The sequence below is a fragment of the Tachypleus tridentatus genome, chromosome 13 (assembly GCF_004210375.1).
Source record: "Tachypleus tridentatus isolate NWPU-2018 chromosome 13, ASM421037v1, whole genome shotgun sequence".
NCBI lineage: Eukaryota > Metazoa > Arthropoda > Merostomata > Xiphosura > Limulidae > Tachypleus > Tachypleus tridentatus.
In genome coordinates, this window is record NC_134837.1 from 150,454,958 (window position 1) to 150,482,353 (window position 27,396).

Here is a 27,396-nt window from a genome sequence, read left to right on the forward strand (position 1 = left end):
AAAATGGTTAACAGTGAATAACAAACTACCACATCTTGAACTGAGGCACCACAAAACAGTGGTTGAGAGAGAAAAGGTCAGTGAAAGAATGCTAAGATCTGGTCTTTTAGAGAACAAAAAGAGGAATAAATTACTGAAGAGGGCAAGAATGGACTCAAAGGATCATGTTCAAGAGATCACAATGATCTTAAGGCATAAAATATACAGTCAAATTGGAAAGGAAAAGAAACAGGAAAAGCAGGCATGACCAACAGAGATAAAAAGTGGAAAGAAAATTCACCCTTTCAGTAAGTGCTCAGTCCCTGGAACAGTTCATAATTCTGTATTTGTTAGTTTTTATGCAATTACTTTTAAATTAGTAAGTACATGTTCATGAATTTTGCAGATCATCAGTAAATATTACAGGGCTTTCATACACAAAACATTTTAAATTAAGTCTAAAGGTTTGTTAAGCAGTGTTTTTCTCGTGCCTTTTTTTTTTTTTATTTTCACATGTTGCCTATCTAACATGCAAAGTCATTTTCACTTTAAGATTAAAAATACTTATGCATTAGAAATTTTTCAAATTTCACATGCAAAATCCTTATAATGTTCAGCTAGTTTTATCAAACATTTGTTAAAAACTTTATATTATGTTATTTTCACTAATTAATCTCTGTATGGATTCTGTCAATTTGACTGATCTGGTAACCACAATATAAAATTAAGAAATGAATATAAATTATGCTTTTTTCAGTCCAGAATGACTACATATTATAAAACAATGACAAATATTTAAACTAAATTCTTAAGTAAACATTCTACGTTTATATAGGTTTATTATTTTTAATATATTGACCTTTCATCTGTACCTCACTAACAATACAGAAGTTACAATGACACAACATGTGCACTCATATTACCATGTCTAATAATATAAAACTGACTTAGGTTTTCAAAGTGACCTATTTTGGCTGTATTTTAGTGGATTTGTATTTGGTAAAATACAGTCGACTCAAATATTATAAATTGTACATGTATATAGATTACTATTTACCAACAAGTTCTTACACTTATTTTTTAAAACATAGATCAGTAAATAAAGAAATAAATTATACAATTCATTTCCAGTTATGACTTGTATTCACTTGCTGCTTGTCATAGCTTGCTAAGCCTCAATATATGTTCGCACGTGGAAGATGTGAAACAATTTTTTTTCTTAGGTTTGAAAAACCCATTCAAAGAATCAACAAATCATAAATTACTTCATCAATACCATAAAATTCCATTTTAATTTATCAAGTTTAATAATTAAGCTAGTTGTGTCTGAAAAACCTCAAACAGGTTAAAGATTCAACTTGCCAGGTTGAAGGTTTGTTTAGAAAGAAAGAAAAGGAATGATTATATTTGAAAATGGACTGAGAAAAATAACCAATGTGACATACTGATCTTCTGATTGGTTATTCATGTGTCAAATATAAAATTAAGTGTATGCAAAAGACTTTCCAATAATAGAAAGAGGTGAGAATAGTCACTGTGTTTAGTTTACTAAATATAGTAATAATTCAGCAAATAGAAAATATTAAAGGTTTTTAATTTTATATTTTATCTTTTCAATATAAATAATTTGAGTTCCTAATTCATACAAAACAGACTTTGTATTTTGACATCACAAATGTGTGGTTTGTTGAATGCAATACTGATTCAAATTAGATAACACAGGAATATCAATGTTTTGGTTTGTTTGTTTAATGTTTACTTTTAAGTTTAAAAATTGAATTATAATCTACAGTTTGATACTAAATGTAAGGAGATAAATTTATAAAATAGTAGTTCCATAAGATGTTGAATACAAGTCAACAATTGCAATGACATAGCCTTTTATCCATGACCTGTTGAAATTTGGTTAATGTGTAAGAATCTGAATGAGTCACCAAGCAGCTGAAAGATGTCCAAAAATCTACAAGTAAAAATAGAAGCGTTCCCATGGGGCTGGAGATAACTGAGTACAAAAAAAAGAAGTCACTGACAGCCAACCCAGCAAGAGGGGGAACAACAAGATGCAGTAATGGAATGAGAAACAAAAAGTGGCAAGTTTATGGGGTTAAGGAACAGGAGTGAACTCCTGATTTTGTGAGACACGAAAGTAAGGAGGAAAGGAAGGACTGGTGTCAGGTAGCCTTAGCTTAAGTTTCCAGGACATTAAAATCATCTTGAAGACTTAAGAATGAAGAAATAAAAAAAAGCATAGCATAAGATAGAGGTAAGATAGTCAAAAATAGAAAAACAAAGTGAGCACTTAAAATGCATCTGTTAAAAACTGTGCCAAAGAAAATGATTTTTGAGTGAAAATGGTTATGAGAATCCTACTGTGCATGGAGGATGTGTTCTATTGGTGGAGAGCTATTGCAGCAATGATTACTTAGATGGAACACAATTCAACGTTAGTGGCATGCTAAAAATCTAAACAGCTGATGAATGAGGAATAGCTACTGTGTGAAGTTGGGTAAGTACACTGTTTTGGAAAATACATGAAGCTTTCTCTTCAGATGCACTGCTATCCACGTAACTGAAGGTTGCTCTGCAGTAAAAAAAAGTCACACCCTTGGGCTATCACATAATTTGACATTGGAGTAGACCACTGTTTCTATTTAGTATTTTATGCTATAGTTATCTCTCCTCATGGAGAAGTGACATCTATGACATCCTTCACGATTTACCCAGTCTTGTGATAAATCAAAAATGGAAAATAGTTTTCTTTAGTGATGTTCTATATTAGGAAAAAAATTTGAAATACACTGAAAATTTGAATAATGTATCTACTAACTAGGGTGATAGAACTTCATGATAAGTCTACATTATAAACTGAAAATACAGTAAATGTTTCTCATTTTCTGTTTGTGAAAGGAATAAGAAGCCAACTACAGACCAGATGGAAAATGCATTTTAAAACTGATACATACCCCACAACAAAACAAGAAATGGTAGTCCCAATAAATGCATATGTCATAATGGCTCCCAAATTTCTGAAGAAGTGACGCTGAATATGAAAAGAAAAACACATTCACGAGAGTCAAATAATGATAATGTGGCATACATTTTATGACCATTTATTAAACTGAATTTTTATAAAATGTGACAAATTATATACATTTTTTTCTCATTAAAAAAAACTTTGTTTAATAAAACATTAATAATATGAAAATTACTTTACCTTTAAATATCAAACTAGTGTGTGTGTGTTAATCTATTACATTCAGACATATTTAAAATGTCTAATAACTAATAAGAAACAGGTTATGAGAAGGGCTGACTGGTCTCAAACTATTTCCAAAAGGAAGATGACATTCACTGAACATATCTTGAGATAGTCTTGTAACAAATTCCTTAATATTATTGAAGCCAAAAATAACGGGTTGAAATTGAAATAAGAATATAAAGAGAAAGACTGAAAATAAAGAAAAAGTAGGAGGTATGAGTCAATTTATCAACCATTCACTTTAAGAGGGTTTTATGATAACAACAGTAAATAATGGTTCCTTTTTACCTTAAAAACGCATCAAACATGTTAAAAAAAGATTTATTAGTCTTGCTTTATTAAAAAGGAAACAAAGGCTAAGTATACATGTATATAACTATGAACACATAAAATCTTACTCGTTTCAAGCTATATCCAGCATTAAAAATTATTGGTGGAAGTATGATATTGAAGAAAATTTCAGGATCAAATGTGGCCTGTAAAACAGAAGATATTATAATTAAAAAAAAGAAAGAATTTTATAAAATAACTCTTGCATAATTACTTTGTTAATATACCAATTTCCTGTTATTCTAAACCTCATAACTGCAAATGTACTAATGAAATTACAAGCCCACTAAACAGTGGCTATGTCTAAAAGAAAGACAGAAATAAGTAAGAATGTACGTATAAACAACATGATTTTATTCAACCTTTTAATAAGATGGTTTCAAACTAAACAAAAATTTTATTCTCATACAACACTGGAAGAATAGCAATTGATAACTATTTATACAAACAGTGCAACTAATGTACTTTTCCTAACTAGGTAAGTAAAACAAGAGAATTGTTGAAGGTAAATAAGAGTAGAAAGCAAAAAGCTACTTAGACTGTCAGTGCCATGCCCACCACAGGTACTGTAACCCAGTTTCTAGAGTTAAAATCCTTCTTACTTATTACTGACCTACCGAGAAGCGATATGTGAACGTTTGTAGTTAATGCATAGCTACAAAATGGATTATCTGAGTTGTGCCCACCATGAGTATCACAATGTGGTTTTTAGCACTATACATCTAGAGATACACTGCTGAGTCATTGGGATGCTGGTATATAGAAGAAAATTATCCAAGTATAAAGTATGAAAATAAAACAGTAAAATAAAGATATATATTTAAAAAGTCTCTGGTGAAGGGATAGTCAACCTCAAAATAATCAAAATTTTATAACTTTTAGAGTTAGCAAAAAAACACTTAAAAATAAAGAAAAGAAAAAAGTGTTTTGAGACATACATGACTGTAAAGAAGACAGTTTAAACAGTGCAGTATAAGGACACTCTGAAATTGCTATGTAATAACAGCATTATTAATTTATTATACCTTCCTTCCAATGAATAGAATATTAATATTCTACAATATTATATAAACATACGACAGAAAGAGGATATCTTGCCTTACACATATGGAAAGTTGTGTCTTATCCAACTACAACCAATATCAGATTCATCAGGAACTGACATCCAGCAAATGGTAAGAAGAACACTATATGGGGTTTCATCTTCAGTTCAAAATCTGAAAGCACTGGGAATTTATATAGTACATGGTAGGAGGAAGGTAACCATCCACATACGAGTACTTGCATGACTGGTATGGCTTTGACCAACACCAGATCCACTGGGAACCAGCATCCAGTAGGAATAAGTGTGCCTCAGCCAGACTATTACATCTAACACCTGGCAGAATTAGTAATTGAGCAAGAAGTCTTATAGGAATGGCATCAAGCCATCTACGCTAACAGAATGCCTATCCTACTCAACTGAGTGGGACTGTACATACATAGGAGGAGAGACATTCATGGTCTATCACCCTAGTGGCTAAGAACTAGTAAGTAACGAGAACTCCAAATACTTCATTATAAGGAAGTAAACGTGCTGGAAAATCTTTGAGCATAGCACTGGAGAGTGCAATGGGTGACTGCAATATCTTGTTTTGAAAAACAGAGCAGTCACATTAACAGGGTTGATCAACCATCACTTGGCAATGTCTGGAATTGTACATCAGGTTTGCAGTAGGAAGAATCTCATGTGCCACAAATCATAGATTAATAGCTATCTCTTCCTCACTCACACATTAGCCCACAAGTGTATGGTCTGGAAAGTTATACCTACTAGCAGTTGTGTTGAACATCTCATCTCCAAAGTGAGAAGAACAGGACCTGGTTGTGTTATAGCATTGTATATTGGAAATCATGGAGATCATGTCAACAGTCAATCAATCAACGCCTGGTGGCATCTGAAATTGTACATCAGGTCTAAAGTAAGAAGAGCCTCAAAATCAAGGATCATAAGATACGTTATATGAACACAAGTCATACAATGCAGATTTAAGGCTAAGTATATCTGGTCAGGCATCATTTGCCAAAGAGTGGGATTCATGCATGCAAGAAAAAACCCTACAAAGAAAAAGAATAAAATATTTACCAAACACAGAGGAGTACAAGATGGTAACTAGTAGATGATAAAATCCCTCAGAGCAAGAAATGGACATTTAGTGAAGATAATAAGCATTAATAGATATGGGAAATTGCCCACGTACTGGCACCAAAGAAGTCCTACGATGGATGATGAGAATGAGTAGCTAAAGACAGAATAAGGTGAAAAAGAGATAATGGTTGGAAAAAGAACATTAATCTGAATAAAGGACACAAGTCAGGCAAATCTACTGGAAAATCCTATCATAAAGGTAATGGAACTGGGAAAGATTCCAAGAAATAAAGTAGTGTGTACTCCAACACATAGGGAGAGCCCCAACTTGGGAATGAGAAACTATCTGCAAATAGATACAAGGCACCCAGAATATAAGATGTCAGCACAGGAATTAAGACTGTTGCCCAAAACAAAATGACCAGTGGTCCACAGTAGACTAAGTCACTTAACTGAGCAATCACTTGCCTATATATGCACAAAGCTAGAGATGAGTAGTCAGATAAGACTACCACTACAAAGCTGGAAGGAAGTGAACCAGAACTCAAACAAACTTGATTTGCTTATGTGAAAGTCAATTCTTGCCATGGTGAAAATGACTGTCCCTAGAAAGGTAGAAGATGAATAAAAACCCAGGCCATCCTGAGAAGAGGTCCAAAAAAAGGAGCCTGGAATGAAAACATACAACCCTTATAGATCCAGTTTAAAAAACTGGAATGCAAGGGGGAAATTAATGAGGAATGCATCTGACAGAACTACCTTATCCTCCATAAACCAAGAAAGGAAACCCAACCAAAATCTAATTACAACCCTCTGGTAAAATCCAAAAGGACTAATAAATGGCTAAGAACCAACTGAGTAATGATAGAACACTGGTCTCTTAACTTCAAGAAAACAACATACAGACAGAAATAAGACCCTAACTATAGGGACCTACCTTTATGATGGCATCCTTGACCAAAGCAAATCTAAACCACCTTTTAAAAACTTTGGCAGGAAACAAACACAAGGATGAGGGAAATTACAAGTAGGGCCAGACAAAACGTAATCACCTCAGAACTTAAGGATTTGCAAGAAAATATCTTCAAATTTGGGCAAAGCAGTTGAAAACATTGTTGTATCATACCTGATGAAACAAGAATGTGTATATTGTAAAGAAACATCACATTGAACCAACTGCCATATCAACCAGGTGGAATCAAATTCCAAACCATAGTGTTGGAATTCCATATACATAATGTTGTCCCTCCAAGCTGACATGAGCCTCAATCAACTAAAGTCACCTAGACTGGTAGTTGCCCCAAAAACTGATAAGAAGCTACAAACATTTTTGAGGTCAGAATCAAGCAGGGGAGGGATGGGGACAAGGAGGTGTGGGAGAAAAGGAAGGCCAAATGAGGTTATGCAACAGGGTTGACCTAATCTTGAGCTCGAGATTCAGGAATTCCAAACTAAAAAAAAAATCACCTTGTACAAAACAAAAAATGCTATACTCAAAAACCAAAGTATGGGGTTCAATCCTCACAAAGGGAGAAGCAACAAACTACACAAACCTAAGAATGGAAGTTAGAATGATAATATGCCATAGCATGGTCATCCAAAGTATGTAGTTGTTAAGGTATACATACCCAAGGAGTTAAGGCAATACTAAAACTGACCATACAGCTGGTCATTGCAAAGAGAAGGAATAGAATAAAAAGAGACTGGAGATAAATGATAAAACATACTGTACTTGACAATGTATATTAAAGAGAAAGAAGGCCTGGACACCTCCCCAGAAATGACACATTAGGAGTCATAGGCAGGTGAAGGAACTAAGAAGCTCAAATCCTTGTTATATAAAGACAAAGCATGAAAAGAGAACAATTAGCAAGTGCTCAGAAGTCTGCAAAAATGTAGCTAACTCCCAGTGAATCAGCAGTTACATCCATAGTTGATAATGTGCTCAAGTGCTTTAAGATGCTGACAAATCGGCTGCTGTAGTTTCATCCATCAAATCTGAAACCACTTGTAATTGCACATATATGAGTGGATTTGACTGGTAAAAAACAAAAGTTTAACTCAAAATAATTTTCAAAGCCATAAAAATTACAAAATGTCAATTGCAGAAAAAAAGTCAAAAATGACATTTTAGACTTTAGCATTTAAACAAAAAAATTAATCTGAAAACATGAGCAATAACCCATACAAACTATATGACTGCTAATCAAGAAGAGATTGATGGCTGCAAGAGTAGAGATGACACTAGTTAAAATAGTGAGTAATGTACTATCAGTGGCATGTCAGTTTGTCTCACTAACAGGAAGGTAAGTGGTTATATCAAGACTAATAATGAGTGAAAGTTAACTTTTTGTAAGTAAAAAATGTACTTCAAATACCTTCTTTTACACTATAGCTATTACTCAACTGCTACGATTTCTTTTCCTTTGCCCATCTAGGCAATGGTCTGATTGTTTCTCATTTAAATCACCTTTGGTGATGTCTTTTGACATTCTCTATGTATACTATTGCACACTATCTTGGTACAGTATATAAGAACCTCCTTCAGATAACAGTGTCATGTGTTTTGAAACTGATGCAATCCACAGTTTATCTAATACCAGCTCTTAGTGGGAAGGAAAGGTAAGAGTGTGAAAGGAAAAGTATTATTGGAAATACATTTTTGATTTAAGAAACCTTTCAAAACATACTTCTTTTTTCATACTTATTACTAGTATCCCACACTTATAAAGACAGGACCAGTGAAGGCATTACCCATACAGAATGCATCTGCATAAACTGTGGGCATGCCAATAATAAACAAAAAAAGCACCATAATGGGTGAAATGCACTTCTCCAAAACAGGTATACTCTTTGCCCAGAACCTGATGCAATCTGTCATCACCAGTGGCTTGGTCCCAATCAGGTAGCCAAGGTGTTAGTGTTTTGGGTTAAAATTACAGAGCCATGCCCCCTAAATCCCACACATTAGTGGCTAAAGCACTTGGACCACAATATATAATTGAGTGGATCCCAACCTGTACCTATAGTGATGCATTCCCAAGACACCTGAATCAAGTGGAAGTAAGCAACACCACTTATTCCCATAATTATGGGGAAAAAATGGAACAAATTGTGCTCAATGAATGACCCAATATGGGACCACTCTGAAATCAAAATTATAAGGAAACAATGAACCATCTTCTATGAAACCAAAATTCATAAAAATGAAGATACTTTCAACCCAAATGGATGGGTGAGCAAATTTGGACCAGCATTCTAAGTAAACCTCTGAGAAGGTTGGCACTTCTACTAATGACCATGTTCCCCAACTTCACTTTTTTTCTTCAAGAGTGAGGACAATTCACAAATACTCTTGAGAAAAAACTAACCTCTGTCACTGTCCCAGTGTGTGGTAAGGACTCCTAACTGTTAGTATAATATGGGGGAAAAGGTAAAAGACCCCAGAAAGGTGAGATGAGATTAGCAATGAAAATACTCACCCTTCTTTATAATCTAGAAGATGTAGTTAATGCTGTTGCATAGGACAGTCAAAACCCTCAGAAGATACAGCCAAATCATGCAAATGATACAAGATAAATATTTCACAAAGTACCACACACCAGCCTGCATGATGTCCTCCACAATGTCTCTAAAAGCATAAAAATGCAATGAATTTGGTGAAACCTGACTTGCAGAAGTCTAGTCTCCAAACAGACTCCAGAATAAGCAATATGTATCAATTTTCATATCAATCCCAGTGTAACTAGGGATATGTCATGAGAAACTGAAAAAACAATGAATAAAAAAACTTGTCCAGCACCTCTAAAAGCTTTAATGTCAGCAACCTAACACTAAGGCCCTCAATGGAAGTAACAAACAGTCAGGATCTGATCACAGGTAAGAAACAGTAATCAGGTGAATCATTGAAAAGGATTTATTTTCTCCCCTGCTTTCCAGTGTCTTAGGTAAGAATGATCTGTCTTGGTATAGAAGGACACAGGTAGAAAAATGAAGCTTCCTACACACATCTAGCATAAACTTCAACTGGTGATGTCTGTAGTTCAGTAGCAATGAAAAATAAACCTTAAAGTATAAGTGATACATGATACACGAGGCTAAGAGCTGAAACAGATATTAAGAAATAACACCACCTTTGTATCCCAGATGGGTAACAAAAACAGTCATCTGGGACTTGAAAAGGATGGAGAGCACTGGGGACTCAAAGAATTTGTCCCTTTCAGTATCTAAAGGTAGCTGATTAGGCTGCATTATGTAGGGTGATCATGGAAGATGCAAATCTTGTTAAAGAAACAGGTAAAAAAAGAGCTATGGCCAACATGTCTGGAAGATGCATGTTCAACCTCCTCACAATACACCATTGTTAATATTTGTGCCATTTCCATTAATAAAATGTCAATCATGAAAACAGACTGCAACAGGTACATGGCAACCTCAAAGGCGGAACTTCGATGCTGAGTGAAGGACTGTATTTCCACTTGTGAAACCTAAGGTCCAGGATGGATGGCTGTACAATGTTGCATCATGGTGAAAGAGAAAGTGGAAGAGGTTGACACTCCTAAAGGTACCACAGAAACAGAAAACAGGTTTGAGCTAGCCAATCCAGTGCTACCAAAAGAACAAAAAAAGGGGCTGAACAAATCATAGCAAGTACTCTGGGTAGCAGATGAACTTGTGGGAAGGCATAGAGGTGCAAATCCTGTCTCACCCTGTCTGAATGCATCTAATGCAAGAGAGGTCAAAATGCCAGTAGTTGAATGTTCCAACTAGATGCAAATGCATTGATCATCAGTATCCTGAAAATGCAAATCCAATGGAAAACTTCATATTGCAACATCCATTTTGTTGGGAGAATCTGGTTGGGATGAGATAATCTACTACAAAATTCATCACTCCTGGAACAAGTCAAACTATTAAGACAATATGATTTAAATGGACCAAATATAGAAGATCCAAGGTCTGAAAAATAGATGTGGACTGAGTAACCCCTTGACAGGAAATGTAAGAGTAAAGCATGATGTCTTTACCCCCTAACTAAGTCCAGACCTCGAGACATTGCCCTTTGAACATCAAGAAATTTTGAAACACTGATGTGTAGATTAGCCTCATCATCCATTCAGAGCCTGGAATTTCTGATCGAGATATGTACCCCATCCCTGAAATGAGGCATATGTGGAGATGGATCTTTGGACAATGTAGTGGCAAAGAATCACCTATCATTGCATTGTTCCAACCTAAACACCACCCAAGACTGAAGATGTTGATCCTGAATAAGGAAACTGGAGCATCCCACAAGTAATAGTTCATTATCCATTGGCTGCATAAAAACCACTGAATGGATCTCGTCCTCTTGTCTCAAAGTAATGAGACTCAAGTTGTGCCCACATGCACAAAAGAAAACGAACCATCCATACAGTGGCAGAAGGAGATACGAGTAAGAGTCAAACTGCCTGTTCCATAAAGCACTAAACTGCAGCATCTGAACTTTCTGCACAAAATGCAGATAGTGGTTGGACAACTCTGCATTGAAATTTTTTGCCAGAGCTGTGGATGATGAAGTTGATATTTATTTACACATTCCCAAAGCAGAGTGAGGAATGAGTCCATCATGAACTCTGGAAGATGTATGAAATTATTTAACAAGAAAGATTAATGGTCAGATGCCAATCTCCCATATTCTTGAGCACAACAAACAAAGGAATAAATCTCTGGAAGAACTGGGATGACTTTCTCTAATTTCCTCTTGACCAACAAATCTCTGATGGTACTGGAATGAGGTTCTTAAATCTCACAATCTTGGGATGTTGAAACTCTACAGGTTTCAAAGAGAGATAATGGTCGTGGTGGTGGTGATGTGAACTGAAATACTAATCTTAATGCCAGGGCCTGTAGTAGTCACCACCAGTGTTCCAACTAAACTGAGAAATCTTATTGGTAAATACACTTAAATAATGGCACAATTATCACACCCTGAAGAAGGTGAGAGAAGTTAAGAAGCCAATGATGTTGGGGATGAATACAGATGGGCAACATCAGCATTTGATTCCAAAGATACTGGAAATCATGCAAAGATCAAGGGTCAGAGACAGGGGTCTTCATGTATTTCATGGTGGGTAACAGCCAGTAGACTTCCACTATCCAACAAATCCTAACATACCAGTCAAGAGACTACAGAAAGTGCATAAGCTGACAACTGAACTAAGGTGAATGGTAGCAATGGTCCTAACTCATCATTAAAGTGATGTGTAGATCACTAAAAAACTTCCAAAAAAATGTTGTGTGGATGGTAAACATTAAGCACCACAGTTAGAAACAGATTAATCCCAGAAAACTGATCTATTCAGGATATGAACAGAATATTCTGGGTACCAATAAACCAAAGGGTTGACACTGGGGAACCAAAATCGTTAAACAGGAGTAGAACTATGACTCCCTGTAGGAACAAAGTAAAATTTAGACACAAATAACAACAGCAATTAATGTAAAAAAGCTTACAGTTGATGTGTATGTTAACAATGGTCCTACTTCATTATCAATGGATGTGGTGATCATGAGTCTTCCAACAAAGTTTGGAGAGTTAATACATAACTTGGCACCAATAAAGGGTGGAACAACTCCTAGAAAGTTGTAATCTATTCACATTAACTACAGACTCCACTCTAGAACTCCAAATTTCCAGGAGCATATGTATTCCTTAAGTCAAAATATGCCTCCATCTGGGTAGTGATAGGCTAATATCACACTGTACTACCAAATGCAGTAGAGAAGGCATAGCTGTCCCTTAACATAACAGTCAACTTCCCTGCATAAACCACAATATCAGTAAATAGAGAACTAAGTATTTATTCCCAGATTTTTCATCCATCAAAGGTGCAGTTCAAAAGCAAGTTGGTAAAGACCCAAAACATCACACACCCTATGTACAACTGAAGAAATAGAACCTGAAACAGCTAATCCCAAAGTGGCCTCCTCAAGAGCCAACAAAAGAAGGCACAGGAAAAAGCAAATCCAAATTATTCATCTGGGAATTCATGCCATGCCTTGGTTTGCCAAAATAAATTTCTATTAAAAATCAAATAGGTAGCATGAAATGTGTCCAAAACATCTGCAATGGTCATATTACAGGGAAAATGTAACTACTATTTGAAGGAGGTGCTTATATACACTATCAAGATAAAGGGCACATTGTCATAGGTGAGGAATATGATATATATTGCCAAGAGCAATTAAGTAGGGAATAAAATACTGGAGCAAGCAAGAAAAAATTCAGAGATAATATACTGTATCAGTAACAGCACATAAAAATAATATTGTGCCTTACAAAGCCATGCACCTCACTCTTGGACTCTTGGACTTTTAAGTGATGGAATACTCCACTACCTATGAAATTTTTTTCTGTTAAGTCTGAGATTGTTGGTTAAAATATTTTATATTAATTTGATTACATTTTATTGCCATTGTATATACAAAAAATAAATTATTTTGGACATCAAAACCAAATAAAACAATACTGTTCTTTGAATCTAAAACATATTAGATATTTATACAGTATATGTAATAAATACACAATGTATAAAAAATAATTGATCCCCCTTAAATATAAATAGATGTTGTGGCTTTAACAATTTTTGTTCCAAAAAAGAGTTTTTTTCAATATCTATACTTGATACACATTATCCTTTTCATGCAAAATGTTTTTTTTTATGCTCTACCAACTTTTAAAGTGGCTTGTTTCAGCAGCTTAAAAGTTACAAGTTTTCTATCACTTAAAAACCATAAAACAGTACCTTAGATTTTCCCAAATTACTTGTGAAGCCTGCCCTTTATTCATACAAATAAACTGAATACAGTGTTGGAAAAATTTTAAAATAAGTTGATATTCATTGTATATACTCACCTTCTGATCCAGCTTTTTGCTTACCACATCAGTAACTTCTCCTCTAAAAGCATAAGCATATGTTTTGTTCAAGTAATTCAAGTCACCTTTAACAGGGTTACCTTTGACTTCCATGGTGTAAAATAAGTTGTCTGGTGGGATGTCTACAGGTGTATTATTATTATGTGAGATGGGTTTGACAGCAACAAATACTACCTCTGTGTCTTCACCTCCATACCTTATTAAAGCTCCTACTGCTAGACCTACATATTAAAAAGAATGCATGTTAACATCTAGATACAGGTACCAAATTTTTTTATACTCTTAAATAAAGAATGAGACTTGTTAAGAAAACAGTTTTACCATTATTTTTGAAAGCCCAACAGTTCTTAAAATTTATATGCATCTTAAACTCATTCAAAATTCAAGGACAATGATAAAATCCAAATTAATATCAAAAATCTCAACTTTACACAAGAATAGCTTATATATTTATTTATTATAATCATAAACTATTCAAGTCATAAAACACATTGGCATGAATTTTGTTTTTAAAAATATTTAAAATACACTGCACATTTTTTTTTTTAAAAAGGATCCTTGGGTACAAGCTGCAATGGGGGATTATAAAATGTATCCCATGTTTTGGTGGTGAATGCAGAAGTAAGACCCCCTTTGTGGTGGCAATACACCATCTGTCAGTCTTAACATCCAATTTGCTAGTCTTACATAAGAAAATTAGAAATTAGGAGAGTGAGATGTGGGTGCTTAAGCCTACAACATCTCACATCTATATTACTTTTCACTGCTTGCAGACAGTTGTGGGAAGGTGACTGCTCTCCCAAGTTAAAATAAGAATAAGAAAGATTTCTATCGTGTATTATAATTTAAACTTTATTGGCTTATTATTGATGGCACTTATGTAATTCAATGTTAATTTTTTTCTGAATATTGTAAGAATTATTAAAAGAAACAAAAGTATCTAGAGCTGTGATAAAACATCGTTCAGTTTATCTCTCCAAAAATTAATTTTCTATGTTCTGCAGAGCAGAGGAGCTTTGACAGAAAGTGTATTATGGGGTAACTTTGAATTATCCAACTTTAAATGATTCAGTTCACAAAAATAAAGACTGTAGACTTTGAAGGACATGATTGTTAATTATTCCTATAGAAAAATAATGAAATTATATACCTAAGGGGTTTCACCTCACCTTTCAATCAAAAAGATGACTACTTTCACAATGTTCAAATTTAAAGAAATATTTCAGATAAAAATTACATGACACCTCAGATGAATGACAAATAGATAACCATAGTAAGAACAGCTTAATTACACTGCACAAAAGTTTTTGCTTCTTGAACACTGTTGGGTATTCCTAATAGATTTTTGACTGCTGATCACGAAAATCACATCGAAATTCACCCATCACATACCATTTCATCGAAATCTTCAGTTTTGCTACAATGGAAAAATAATATCAGGCCAACTGGAATCTGTTAATGCTTGCTGACTACTGTGGACGCCGCAACGTGATGCACCAGACATTGAATACAAACGAAACTCAGGAGCAAAACACTTATGTTGAACTTAATAGCATATTAGAAACATAATCGCAATTAAATATGTTACTGCTGATAAACAGTTAACTGTATTTCTGAGTTCCTACGTGATGAAGCAAAACCAAAACTATTTGTGCATACCCACCAGGTACCTGTTACAATCAGCAAAAACTTTTCAGGAAGCAAAACTTTAAAAAAATTGTTGTGCAGTGTTATTTGACTGTTGTTAAATGTTAAACTAGATACACCTTCATATATTAAAATTAAACATGGAGGTAGCAAACAACATGCCTGCACACCACAAATACATTTTTAAGTTGTTTAAATTTTGTGCAAATGGAGCCTATAAAGGCAATATTAAACAGTCATAATAAATTATAACTTTTACTTTATTTCTAAATTCAAAAATTGTGTAAATTCAGTTATTGTGAAGACAGTTTTCCTGTTAAACAAATTAATCAAATTTTTCATTGAAAAAACAGCTTTAAAATACTTAATATAATAATTTTAGCAAATTAAAAATAAGAATTTATTCAAAATACAAGTTGAGATTCAGACATAGAAATGAGCACAAGCATCATAACTTACAATCTTGAATTTCAATTTCCTCAAAGTAATGAACAGTGAGAGAAACTTTCAAATTGTAACTATGTAAAAATTACATTAGAAATTCAAAACATTTCAAACATTTGTAAGAACTCTTTCAGAAATTTGAAAAGTTGTCAATTTCAAAATGAAACTCTTTAAATTTTTGGAGCAATTAACTTTTACAAGATTTATCGTTAAAGTAGGTAACTTTTGGCTCATTTATAATATACACATACAGAAAAATTGTAGGTAATGTTTCATCTCTACCACTTGTAGGATTATCATGCTGAAGAAGTAATTCTGAACTCAACCATTGCAGATATGTATTTATAAAATAAACTTGGTATATACAAATACATAACTTGTTCTTAGATACATCTCTGTACTTAATAAAGATCAGCATAGAGAATCTTAATGTTTACAATGATATTTAAAGGGATAACATACATTCATAGTTCATATGTAAATCAATTTAAGAAGTTATAATTGTAAGTAAAATAAAATTTTCCCAAGATAGTTGGATCTAAGATATTCATGCAACTGCTGAATTTTCAGTTCAGTTACTTCTCATATAATCTCTTAGTAATGTGTTTGAACCTGTTTTTGTATCATACATGCAAATTTCTTTCCTTACATTTTGACATTTAGTAACACAGCTACACAAACAAATGATGTACATGTAGGTATGAGACTACATGTGTAGTAAAGTACGTGTATGTATAAACACATGTATATGTAAAAACAAAAGCAGAACACTAAGCAGGTAACAAGCCATTACATCTACACTTTACACACCATAAATCACAGACTGAAACAAGCAATGACACAAAGTAAACTTAAATGCATAGTCAATGTTATTTTTAAATAAAATATAGTAATTGATTGCCCATTTTTCAATCATGTACTGTATATTAACTTAAAGTATCACATGAAATATTTTGAAGAATTTATTGGTTTCTGAAACACATGTAAGTTGGAATACACTGTTCATTGTTTCTGTTTGATAAGTTAAAATATTTAATTGTAATAATAAATACTTTTGTAAAAAGACAATTACCTACTGTGAAAACACAGCAGGCCATCTTTGATTTTTTAATGCTGTAACATCACCCATATTATGTTTCCATTGTTTCTATCAAGAGAATATACAACTTAAACATTTGTACAATGTAGATTAAAGATACACATGTACACTGTACTAACATGCAATCATATTTGCACACTTATAAACACTTCAGTATTCACAAACACCTTTAATCTGGAACAATATTATATGTACTGTACATATGAATATTTTACCTTTAAAGAGGCTCTTACATTAACTAGCTTGGTGTTTTTGGTTGTTTTTTTTATAATGCACATTACTATGTATTAACCTTAAAAGTACTAAAATAAAAGCACTTTCCAAGTGACCAGTATTTGTACCTATGAAATTAAACAAGACAGATGTTTGAAAATACATGTCAAAATCATGCATTCATTAGCAGAATTGCCTTTCTGATAGCTGACTAGAAAAACTAATATAATCAATTTATTCATGAGTGAGAAAAACTTTCATTAAATCATTCTACTGATGGATAAAACTGCTCTCTAAGAGCTTAAGATATTTTTGGAATAAAGCTCTTAATCAGATTTATCCTAAAACCTTAAAAAGTGAAAACTTTAAATGTGTACAATAACTGGAAAATTTCTTCATATTTTTTTAAAACAGCAGATCAAGAAATTAAACATTAGGTTAACTTCTAATGTTAACAAAATACATAATATCTATTGTAAGAAAAAATAGAAAAGTTAGTACATTTTATAATTTATTGCAATTAACATAAACTGACTTTGAAAAACAGCCACACACATCACTAATGTCCATTAAATTTAAGAACATAAAAAGTGATAATTTGCTTTGATGATTTAAATAACATTGGTGTTATCCTGATTGCAAAAAAATTACTAGTCCCACCTGGTTTATTTCTTATTCTTTATCTATGCTGAAAAGCTGGAATGCATGTTTAGACAATAGTATTTCCAATTTCAGTGATGATATTAGGAAACTGGAAAATCCTGTGACAAATTAGTTATTTTGAAAATAGCATTGGAAGTCTTAGTAAGTAAATGAAAAAAAAGTGGAAAACAAATTTGATTATCTAGTATCAAATGATGCATTTTAGTACAGAAACTTGGAAAGTACACATTAAGAAAATTATTACTAATATTTTGAAGAAAGAATTATTGTTAAAACCATTTGTTCCATTTTTGACTGGGCTAATAAAGTTTCAGGATTTATTTACACAATTTAAGTTTTAAATAAGGTGCTGTAGACATTGTTCAACTAGTTTGGCTTTCAGCTAATTTTTGAGATTTAGTCTACATCTTCCACGATGGATTTACTGGTAAGAGTTACTTCACAGCCATTGTACTTAGAAAACCCCTAATAAATGCTTTATAAGCCTTAATTCAGATGATGCATACCACAGTTAGTAATAAACTTAAACTAGTTGTGCTGCAGTTTAAATTGATATAAATATTTATTGTGCAAGTATGTGAATGTGAAAAATCCACATTTTGGTGATCTTTGTACTTGTATAGAGTGAATGGTTAATTCTGATAAGTTAAACAGCTTTCTGTCACCTTGCTCTATCTTAAGATCACTAAATGCCATGTAAAATTTGAAATTCATACCAGCCTCTAGAAAAAAAAAAAAAAAATCCAGAGTACTGAATAGGAGGGCCACCAATAATGCTCTGTTTCCATAGGTGAACCAAGTTCTCTAACCTTTTTAAAGTAAAACAACCCTGATTTATTCAATCCACTGATTGACAGGGAAAGGCGGGAACCCTTTATGCTTTGATCACGAGTCTACAAAAGACAGTCCAGCATAGTAGTTATCATCCAGTCAGCCTATAGTCAGTCTTTTTGGAACACCTCATTTCTACAGAGCCTGATGCAACCTAGATAAAGTATTTCACACGAGCAGTTGCTAGTGTGGAAGTGATGTGGTACAAGTACACCTAACTGGGCAACACCACAGAGTGAAATCCTGTGAAAACAAAGTAAAGGACCCTGAAAAGAAACAATGAAAATACTCACACCTCTGTATAATCTACCCTAAATGGGTAAAATAGCTACAGAGGGTAGGTAAAAACTCTCAGGGAAAGGTATTAATCAGATCATTCAAAGAATGCAAGACAAAAGTAATGGTAGAGGTCCACACAATGTCCTCTAGTGAGCAATTGATTGATTGATTTAGTGTTTTATGGCACAAAGCAGCGAGGCTATCTGCGCCAGATATTCGGTAAAAATGTAAAAAAAATAAATAAATAAATGTAGTAATAGACATAAATGGAAATGAAGGTAAAACAAAAAAGTATAAAACCAATGTTGACACCTAGTCTACAATGTTAAGATAGAAGGCAGAGTATAAGAAGTTGTAAGGTATTTACTCTAGCAAAGGTAATGATCATAACCCGCCAGGAAGACTAACAGGCAAGTTCAAGAACCACCGTCAGTCACCTGAAGTTGGTCTTTCCAGTCCTGGTTCCGGGTTATGTGTCATAGCAACCAGTATCAAAATGTAAAAGAATAGAAGTTTTAAAAGATGCATAGCAAAATTGTAACAATGAATAGCCAAATGTCCAGTAAAAAGATAAGGTCAAGTAAACGGAGTAAAATTTGTAAAAGTAAATGAAGGTAAAAACAAAACAGCAATTAAAACAGAAAATGGTGTAAAAAACCAATGGTGACATCCAGTCTTCAAAGTTGTAAAATATTTACTCTAGCAAAATGGTAATGATCATAACCCGCCAGGAAGACTAACAGGTAAGTTCAAGAACCACCGTCAAGAGCAATTGAACCAGGCTGCTAAGGACAAAGAAATATAACAAGTCTAATCAGACATACTTCACAGAAGATTTCCCACTTTCAAAGAAAGCCCAGAATAAAAAGTCATTGTTTAGCATCTCTAAAGGCATTAGTGCAGGCAACAAAACCTTACTAAATGCATCAATGATCCATTATGTATTATAATTTATCTTGGACAAGTCTCTAACTTGTCATGTTAGATATACTAAATTTCAAGATTAAGTAAGGGCAAATTTAAATTTAGAAGTTAATTACATGCTGATATGCGTTAAATATATGATACTTCCCAACAAGTGATACACACAGGTTTCTTTCTAAAAACAAATATATCTTAATATATAAATGACAATACAATTTATAATAATGATTATTACAAATAATTATATACAAAAAAATGTTACAAATTCAAACAATATTCAGTTTTCTATCTGGTCTGGAAATAAATATTTTATTGACAGTCAATGTTCAGTAAAACCTATCAAATCATGACTGCCTCCACAAATGGCTTAAGAAGCAGGAGAGGAAGACACTTTTGAAGATACTGAAGAAGCAGAAACCAGGGTGTAGCTGTCAATTTGATGTTATCAGCAGAACTCAATGATGGGTTGGTTGGTTGATTTAGTGTTTTATGGAACAAAGCAGCTAGGCTATCAGTGCCACACATCCAGTAAAAAGTTAAAATTGAATTTAGTAAGATTCATAAAAGAAAATTAAGATAAAACAAAACTAAGTTTAAAAATAAATAGCATAAAACCAATGTTTACATTTAGTCTACAACGTTAAGATAAAACTACAGTAATGCAAGTTGTAAACAACTTTCTGTAGCATAACTGTAATTATCATAACTCACCAGGAAGACTAACAGGTAAGTACAAAAACCACCGTCAGTCACCTGAAGTTTGTCTTTTCGGTCCTGGTTCAGAGTTATTTGACATTATGGCCATTTTCAAAAAGTAATAAAAGTTTTAAAAGACTTGTAGCAAAATTTGAATAATAGTTCGCTAGGATGACTAACGAGTAGTTCAAACAGCAGCATTAGTCACTTGAAGATTGCACAATGGGTTTGAGCATATAGTTAGTACCTTGAAGATATGAATTGGAGATAAGGCCTATAATAGTAATAACTTCCTGTTCTGATGGAATGCATCTACTGCCAAAGCACAAAATGAGATACTGGAGAACAAATTGCCAGTAGTTCAGTGTTCCAATGAGAGACCAACTTACCAATCTTAGTTGCAAAATAAGAGCCAAACCAACAGAATATTGCAATGCAGTATCTATTCTGTTGGGAGAATCTGTTTGGGTTGAGACAATTGATTTGCTGCTACAGCCATCACTGATGGAACATGGCAAGCTTGCAGGGTGATGTGACAGAAGGGGTTCCGAGAAAGAGAACCCAAGATTCAAAACAAGGATCCCATGACTAAGTGCCACCTTGATGAGAAATGCATAACCATGGAATTATCATAGTGAAACCTGATTATTTTCCCCTCAAACCCAGATGATATGGCATTGCCTTTGGAAGAGCAAAAAGAGAAAAAGAATGTGTAGGGAAGCCACATCATTCATGTGTAGACCCTGGAAGAATTCTCAACTGTTGGTACATGCACTCCCTCCCTGAAATGAGGAATTTACAAGAAAAAACTCTGGATTATAGGGTGGCATAGGATCCCATATCTTTATAGCATCAACTGAACAACCTCTTAATATCAAAGAAAGATCCTTATAAAGGAAACTGGAATACAGTGAAATGTTTGACCTCTTGGTTGCATAAAGACCATTAAAAAGATCACTTGTCCTCTCTTCCCAAATGTTTGAGGGGTTTGAGCAAGCCCACATTCACAGAAGAGAAAAAATCATCTGTGTAGTGGGAGAAGGAGAGGCAAGTAAGAATCAGTTTCCTGTTTCATAGCTCACAGCCAATGCAAGTCAGCTGAGCATGACAAGAGACGTGATGAAAGATCTGGACTAAAAACATTGAACTAGAGTAAGAATACATCTCAGCTCAGAGAATGAGGCCAGCTTTGGTAGTTTCTGAAAGAATCTGGGTGTGCTGTTTTAACAAGATGGTGCCAGCAGTAACCAGCTGTTCATGGAACAGAGGTGGCAAGGAAAAGCTTGTACAATTTGGCAGAATCTATAAGAAGCCTACGCTAGTGTAAAGGTAAAATACTGAACTGCAATACCTGACCTTTGTGCACACACACACAAAATAGATGGTGGTGGGACACCATGACTATGACAATGCACAAATAGGAGCTGATTACAATGACCTGTATATCCACAATTCCAGTTAAAAAAAAAAAAAGTCAACTCAGACTAGAGAATGAATAACTTATGAATCAAACTCTAGATTACTGTGCTGCAAGCCTATAAACTCACCACTATCTCACAGAGACTGAAAAGCCAACAAACTAAAAGGCACAGGAAAGAAAATCAGTATGCTCTCCAATGTGAAAAACTACTCTCATTTCCAATCTCAGAAACACCAAGAAGCCAAATGTTTCCATCTCATTATAAGTAAGATTGCAGACAAGCTCAACTGAGAGTGATCACTTCTCCCCAAATTGTTGTGCAATGCTAGATGCCAAGGATAAGATAGGAGAAACCTGTTTGGTCTCCATGCTGCCAATAATCTGATAATTCCTACCATAAAGTAGCTTGCTAATCATAAAAAAGGAGCATAGTTTAAGAAAATTAACTAGGCGACAGAGAATATCCAAATTATCTCTGAACAATCACAGGACTGGAAAACGCATTAGTTATACCCTGTTGAGAAAAAGTTAAAATTTTCTGAATTAGGTACTTATATACAGTATCAGGATAAAGGGCACCTTGATGTAGGTGGAAAGTGTCACAAGATAAATATCATCACACTCAATTAAGTACAGTATAAAAAACTAGAGTAAGCAACAGTGTGAAAAAAATCATACCAACGCTTGGTTGAGTAAAGGAAGAAACCTTAGCAGTAGAGTACTAACTGAAAGTGTGAAAGGAGGCAAGTATATTTTGGAAGTGCCAATTTACATTAACCTTTCTGTTTAGAGAGAAAGGGAGCCAACAGATTCACATTTTAATACTTTTCAAATTTTAACTCAATGTCTTATGGTTCACACAAGTTACTACACTTTACATAATTTTATACTTGCATGCATTCATTTACACACTTAGAAATAAAAATTAAACCCAAGTTTGAATTTGAAGACTAACAGTAGAAATAAAAACTAACTTAAAAATATACTAGTTTTACATGTAGCTTAAAGTTATATCTACTCTTTTATAATTTTTATAACTTATTACCAACAGATTTTGGTCACTGTATCAACTTTTCTTTAATTGGATCACTTAGATAATTCAAAGAACAAAATTTAAAGATTATCAGACAACAGTCTAAGGACACTTATGACTTAGGGCACAAATACACCTGTATCAGCAAATACTTAACATTGCTCTCAGAGATAATTCCTTAACTGTCATGATCAAGTGACAAGTAACAGAAAGCCACCTAATAATGAAGGTCACCAACACATCCCATATACATAATGAATTACGATTAAATGTACTTGTTATCAAGCTTGAAATACTACAATCAACAGAACTAAGAACGTTAATTAAGAATAAATTTGTATATGAGCTTCTATAATGTGCAAAAATAGCTTCTGATGTCAACATTTCCTGCCTTATCATTTCACATGCATCAAAAACTTCATGTGGGTACAATGTCTCTCCCTTCACCATGCTGAACATATGAATCTAAATAATTTCCCCCTCGCATTCTACTGAAAATGAACACTCAAGCTTAGATTCACACATTAAAAACAAAACAAAAACACAGATTACAATGCAGTTATTTTATTCTGACCCTTTCAAAGAAATCACATATCTTTAAGATACCATAATTAAAGATGAAAAATATGAGTTCTATACAAAGCAGAAATAAAAACCTTACACTTACACTTAAAATTACCATAAATTAATCTAAGCACCAAGTTACTTTCTTTACCAGTAAGGCAATCATAAAAAAAAAACTCAGCAAACCTAATACTTTTCATCCAAGTTACAAACATTCCCAAAATGTAACCCATGCACAATGATATCATTTCTTAGTCCTAAAACTGATTTATCTATTAGTTTTGAACATGCATAGTTAAACCTTAAAATGATTAGTGAAACCAATTTGACTTCACCGATATAATTTCTGGGTCTGCCATAAGAACCAAGCAAAACTAAATACTCTTGCAATCACTTACCTAATCAAAAAACATTATATCCCTATTTTATCAATAAGAAAATGGGTTTCTACATAATTTAGTGAAAAGTAATAGTGGAAAATAAGATTGCAAAAATGTCAAATGTCCCCATCTTTTTATTAAAAGTTAATTCAATGATGCTTTCCAGAATTATTGCTGAGAAATTAATTCAAAGTATTTCCAAGAGATAAGGCTATTTGGCCATCAATGTTGCCTTATGTTCTACCACTATACTACTGTACTATAAATCATATATAGAACTAATATATTTTTCTGATATTCAACTTGTACTCAACATATTTATCAATGCACCTAACATTTTATTAGCTTTACAACTTGCAACTAAGTAATGACTCAATGATTGGGTGATGACTTATCCATCACTGTGTTAATATCCATTTATTTTATCAAGCTACCAAGTAGGTTCACATTTATATTAAATGTATGATCCAAGTTATTATAATTTAAATACGTTATCTTTACCTATAGTCAAAAGTCAGTTAAATGCCAAAAACATATCTTTGTCAAACTTACCATGTGATCCATATCATTTATCACCTCAGTATTTTCAATAAATAACCAAGAAATTTTCATTATCAACCAAGTTTATTAACCCACTAATTATACCTAAGTCAATGTCATTAATACAAGTATGAAAAATTTCTAAACACTGCTTCTGTGGCACTGTTTGCAACAAAGCACCAACTGAGCTGTACTTCATTAATCTTTACCAAAATAATTTTTATTAATATCTTGTGGTACCATATACATATTTTTAAAATCTAAGTACACCAAGTACACTCACTTTCCTTTGTCCAGTTAACAAGTACTGTCCTCAAAAAATGAAAACAGATGACCAAGGCATGATTTCCCTTTAGTAAATCCATACAAACTATTTTAGAAAGCCAAATTTCACTAAATAATTATGTAAACATTTAATCAAACTATCTAGAATTTTTGTCACTCCAAAAGTAAGAGTAATTGGCCTATAATTCCAACGGACAACTCTTTAACACCTCATTTAAAAGTAGTAGTAATGTTAAAAATTCTCCAATTCTGAAACACCTATACACTATCTATTGAACCATCAATAATGAAAAAGAAAAGAAAGACTCGTATTTTGATTTTTGATACCTTTTAGAACTTTTGAGAAAAACTGGTCATCGAACTATTTTTCATCTTTCTCCTTGTATGTACCACCAAAAGATCAATATATTTATGATTCAAATCCAATCCAATGTCTTATACCAAACTTAGGCTCAAGAATATTGATGATATTCTCTTTGAAATATAGAACATTTAAAAACTCGACAATCTCACAGCTGAACATTCATTTAATATAAAAGTTTGCCTCAATCTGTGGAGAGAAAAATAAAGTGGCTTAATGATGAATTGACTGCACTGATGGATAATACTTTAGTTTTGTGACCAAATAATTAAGATATAGAAAATAACTAAATATGAGATGTTTTATAAGGTATATTTCAAACTACATTTATTGATAGCCTTTGAAATATATTATACATATTTTATAACAGTAAACCACATAATCCAATGGTTTAACTTTTTGTTCATGAAGAACCACAAAAAGGTTTATGTATGTTACCACTTTCTTCTTCCAATTATGCAACCTGTCAAAGACCACAAGAGGGAGGCCAGCAGACCACTGACTTAGCCCCATTAAGGTTAACCAATTGACATTTGCTGATCTGGCTTTCTTAATGAGCTAAACACTCCTCTCTCATTTTGTTCATTAGTACAAAAAATACACAAGGATTTATTACCATATACTACTCCAGATAAATAAAAACTTATTAAGAAGATGAAGGTATGATAAATAAACCAAACATCCTTAAAGATATACATAAGAAGTATGTTACATAACACTGTATGACTTATCTACATGCACAAATATTCTTTAGAATTTTCTTTTAAGCATATGAAAATTATAAATATGGTAGGGTAGTTATAAGCCTGTATGTAATAATAAAACAATAGGTGGGACTTTTCAATATCCAGTTACCACCAACAGATCATTTTAAAAATAATGCAATAAGATAATTAATAATAAAACTTTGTATGATATTTATTTAGCAAATTCTAGCATATTGAACAATATTTTATAAAAATACCAGTTTATGTGAAACAACTATAAGATATGATTATAATACTTCTTATATTGTATTTTTTTCCTTTTGCTTTATAGTTATACAAATTGTTGAATGTCACATTTGACATTTTTGCATTTACACCAAACATGAATTTCATAAAATTCAAAAATGTTAGTTTATTTTTAGAACACATTTTCTAGTATTTGCTGAATAGAACCTTCTTTCAAATTTAGTTCAATACATTACACATACCCCCAAAAATTGTAATGTGTCGATAGCAAAAGCTGCTTTCTATGTCAATGAGTTCAAAAACATTCACTTCGTAGATAATTAAATAGTTTGCTTGATTTAAATATAAATGGCATTTTCATAAGATAACCGTTAGTCATTCTCATATGCATAGTTAATCACAATAACAGTGAATAAAATATCATGACTAATTTGTTATATTACAAACCAATGAGAATACTGCTGTAGATATCATTGATTATATCTACTGTATATCTACACCACTGTATTAACTTTTAAAACTATTGAAAGATATCGTGAAAGTACTTATATTATTCGAAACGTATTTTTATTTAAAATTCAGGTATTACCATATATTATCGCCAATCCGGTTTCGTGCAAGAATCGAGCCCTTCGACGCTTGAAAAGCCATATCGTACAAACTGTCAAAATTAGAAGAAGAACGTACACAAGTATGTTCAGACAATCAATTCGGTGAATTCTTTTTGCTTTTTCATCAAGTTTTATATCTGTTGGTGCATTACATAAAACACTTGTTAAACAAAATAATAATGTCACTAACAAAACCAAGCGCTGCACAATCAACACCATCTCGCCGTAAAATAAAATATCTAATCATGCCGTCAGACATCAAGTTAGCAACTGCTGATTAAAACCGTGTGGCTCCACCTAACTATGAGTGAGAAAGTGTCTTGTGACTTGTACGTATAAAATGTTTCCACAACATGCTCATTTCGAAACTACAAGAAATTGCATAATTTTTAAATTAGAAGTTAGAGTGCATTGTAGAGTTAGGTTTAAAATTTTGTCTATTTCAGTACAAGTATTGGGGGTGTTATGCATAATTTAAACATTAAAAAAACTAAAACAGGGTACAAAAGTATACACGTGACAAAACATTGTTAAACTCTATGTTTTAACAACCGTCATGAGCAGATTCGCACTACATGACAAAATTAAAATAATATTTTTAATAAAATTATCGTCATTTCTCGAGATTTGCTTTTTTATTTAAACGTTTATATTGTTTTTAGTAAAGAAAGCTTTTAATGTCATGTGATAAGCGAGTAGTAAATAGACGGCTTAAACTTTCTGGAGAGTGCAGCATACGAGGGCTGTTCAAAAATACGCGGACTGTTTGAATTGCGCGGCTCAAGTTAATTCCAGGGGAATCCACTTGGTGTCGCTAGGTTCGTACAGATCAGCTGATA

General features: G+C 33.1%; 1 protein-coding gene across 3 annotated transcripts in view; it reads right to left on the reverse strand.

Annotated features, from left to right (window-relative positions):
* The window catches only part of LOC143238031 (sodium/hydrogen exchanger 6-like), an 83,110-nt gene extending 56,242 nt beyond the window's left edge, over positions 1-26,868 (reverse strand). For 2 of the 3 annotated variants that reach the window (XM_076477924.1, XM_076477923.1), the window contains exons 1-4: positions 26,536-26,868; positions 13,594-13,835; positions 3,637-3,714; positions 2,943-3,019 (exon numbers count right to left, since the gene is read on the reverse strand). In XM_076477924.1, the coding sequence (XP_076334039.1) occupies positions 2,943-3,019; positions 3,637-3,714; positions 13,594-13,835; positions 26,536-26,776 (638 nt within the window). In that variant the 5' untranslated portion in view covers positions 26,777-26,868. The remainder of the gene's footprint in view (positions 1-2,942; positions 3,020-3,636; positions 3,715-13,593; positions 13,836-26,535) is intronic. The other variant, XM_076477925.1, reaches the window with a different exon arrangement.
* Positions 26,869-27,396: the final 528 nt, after the last annotated feature.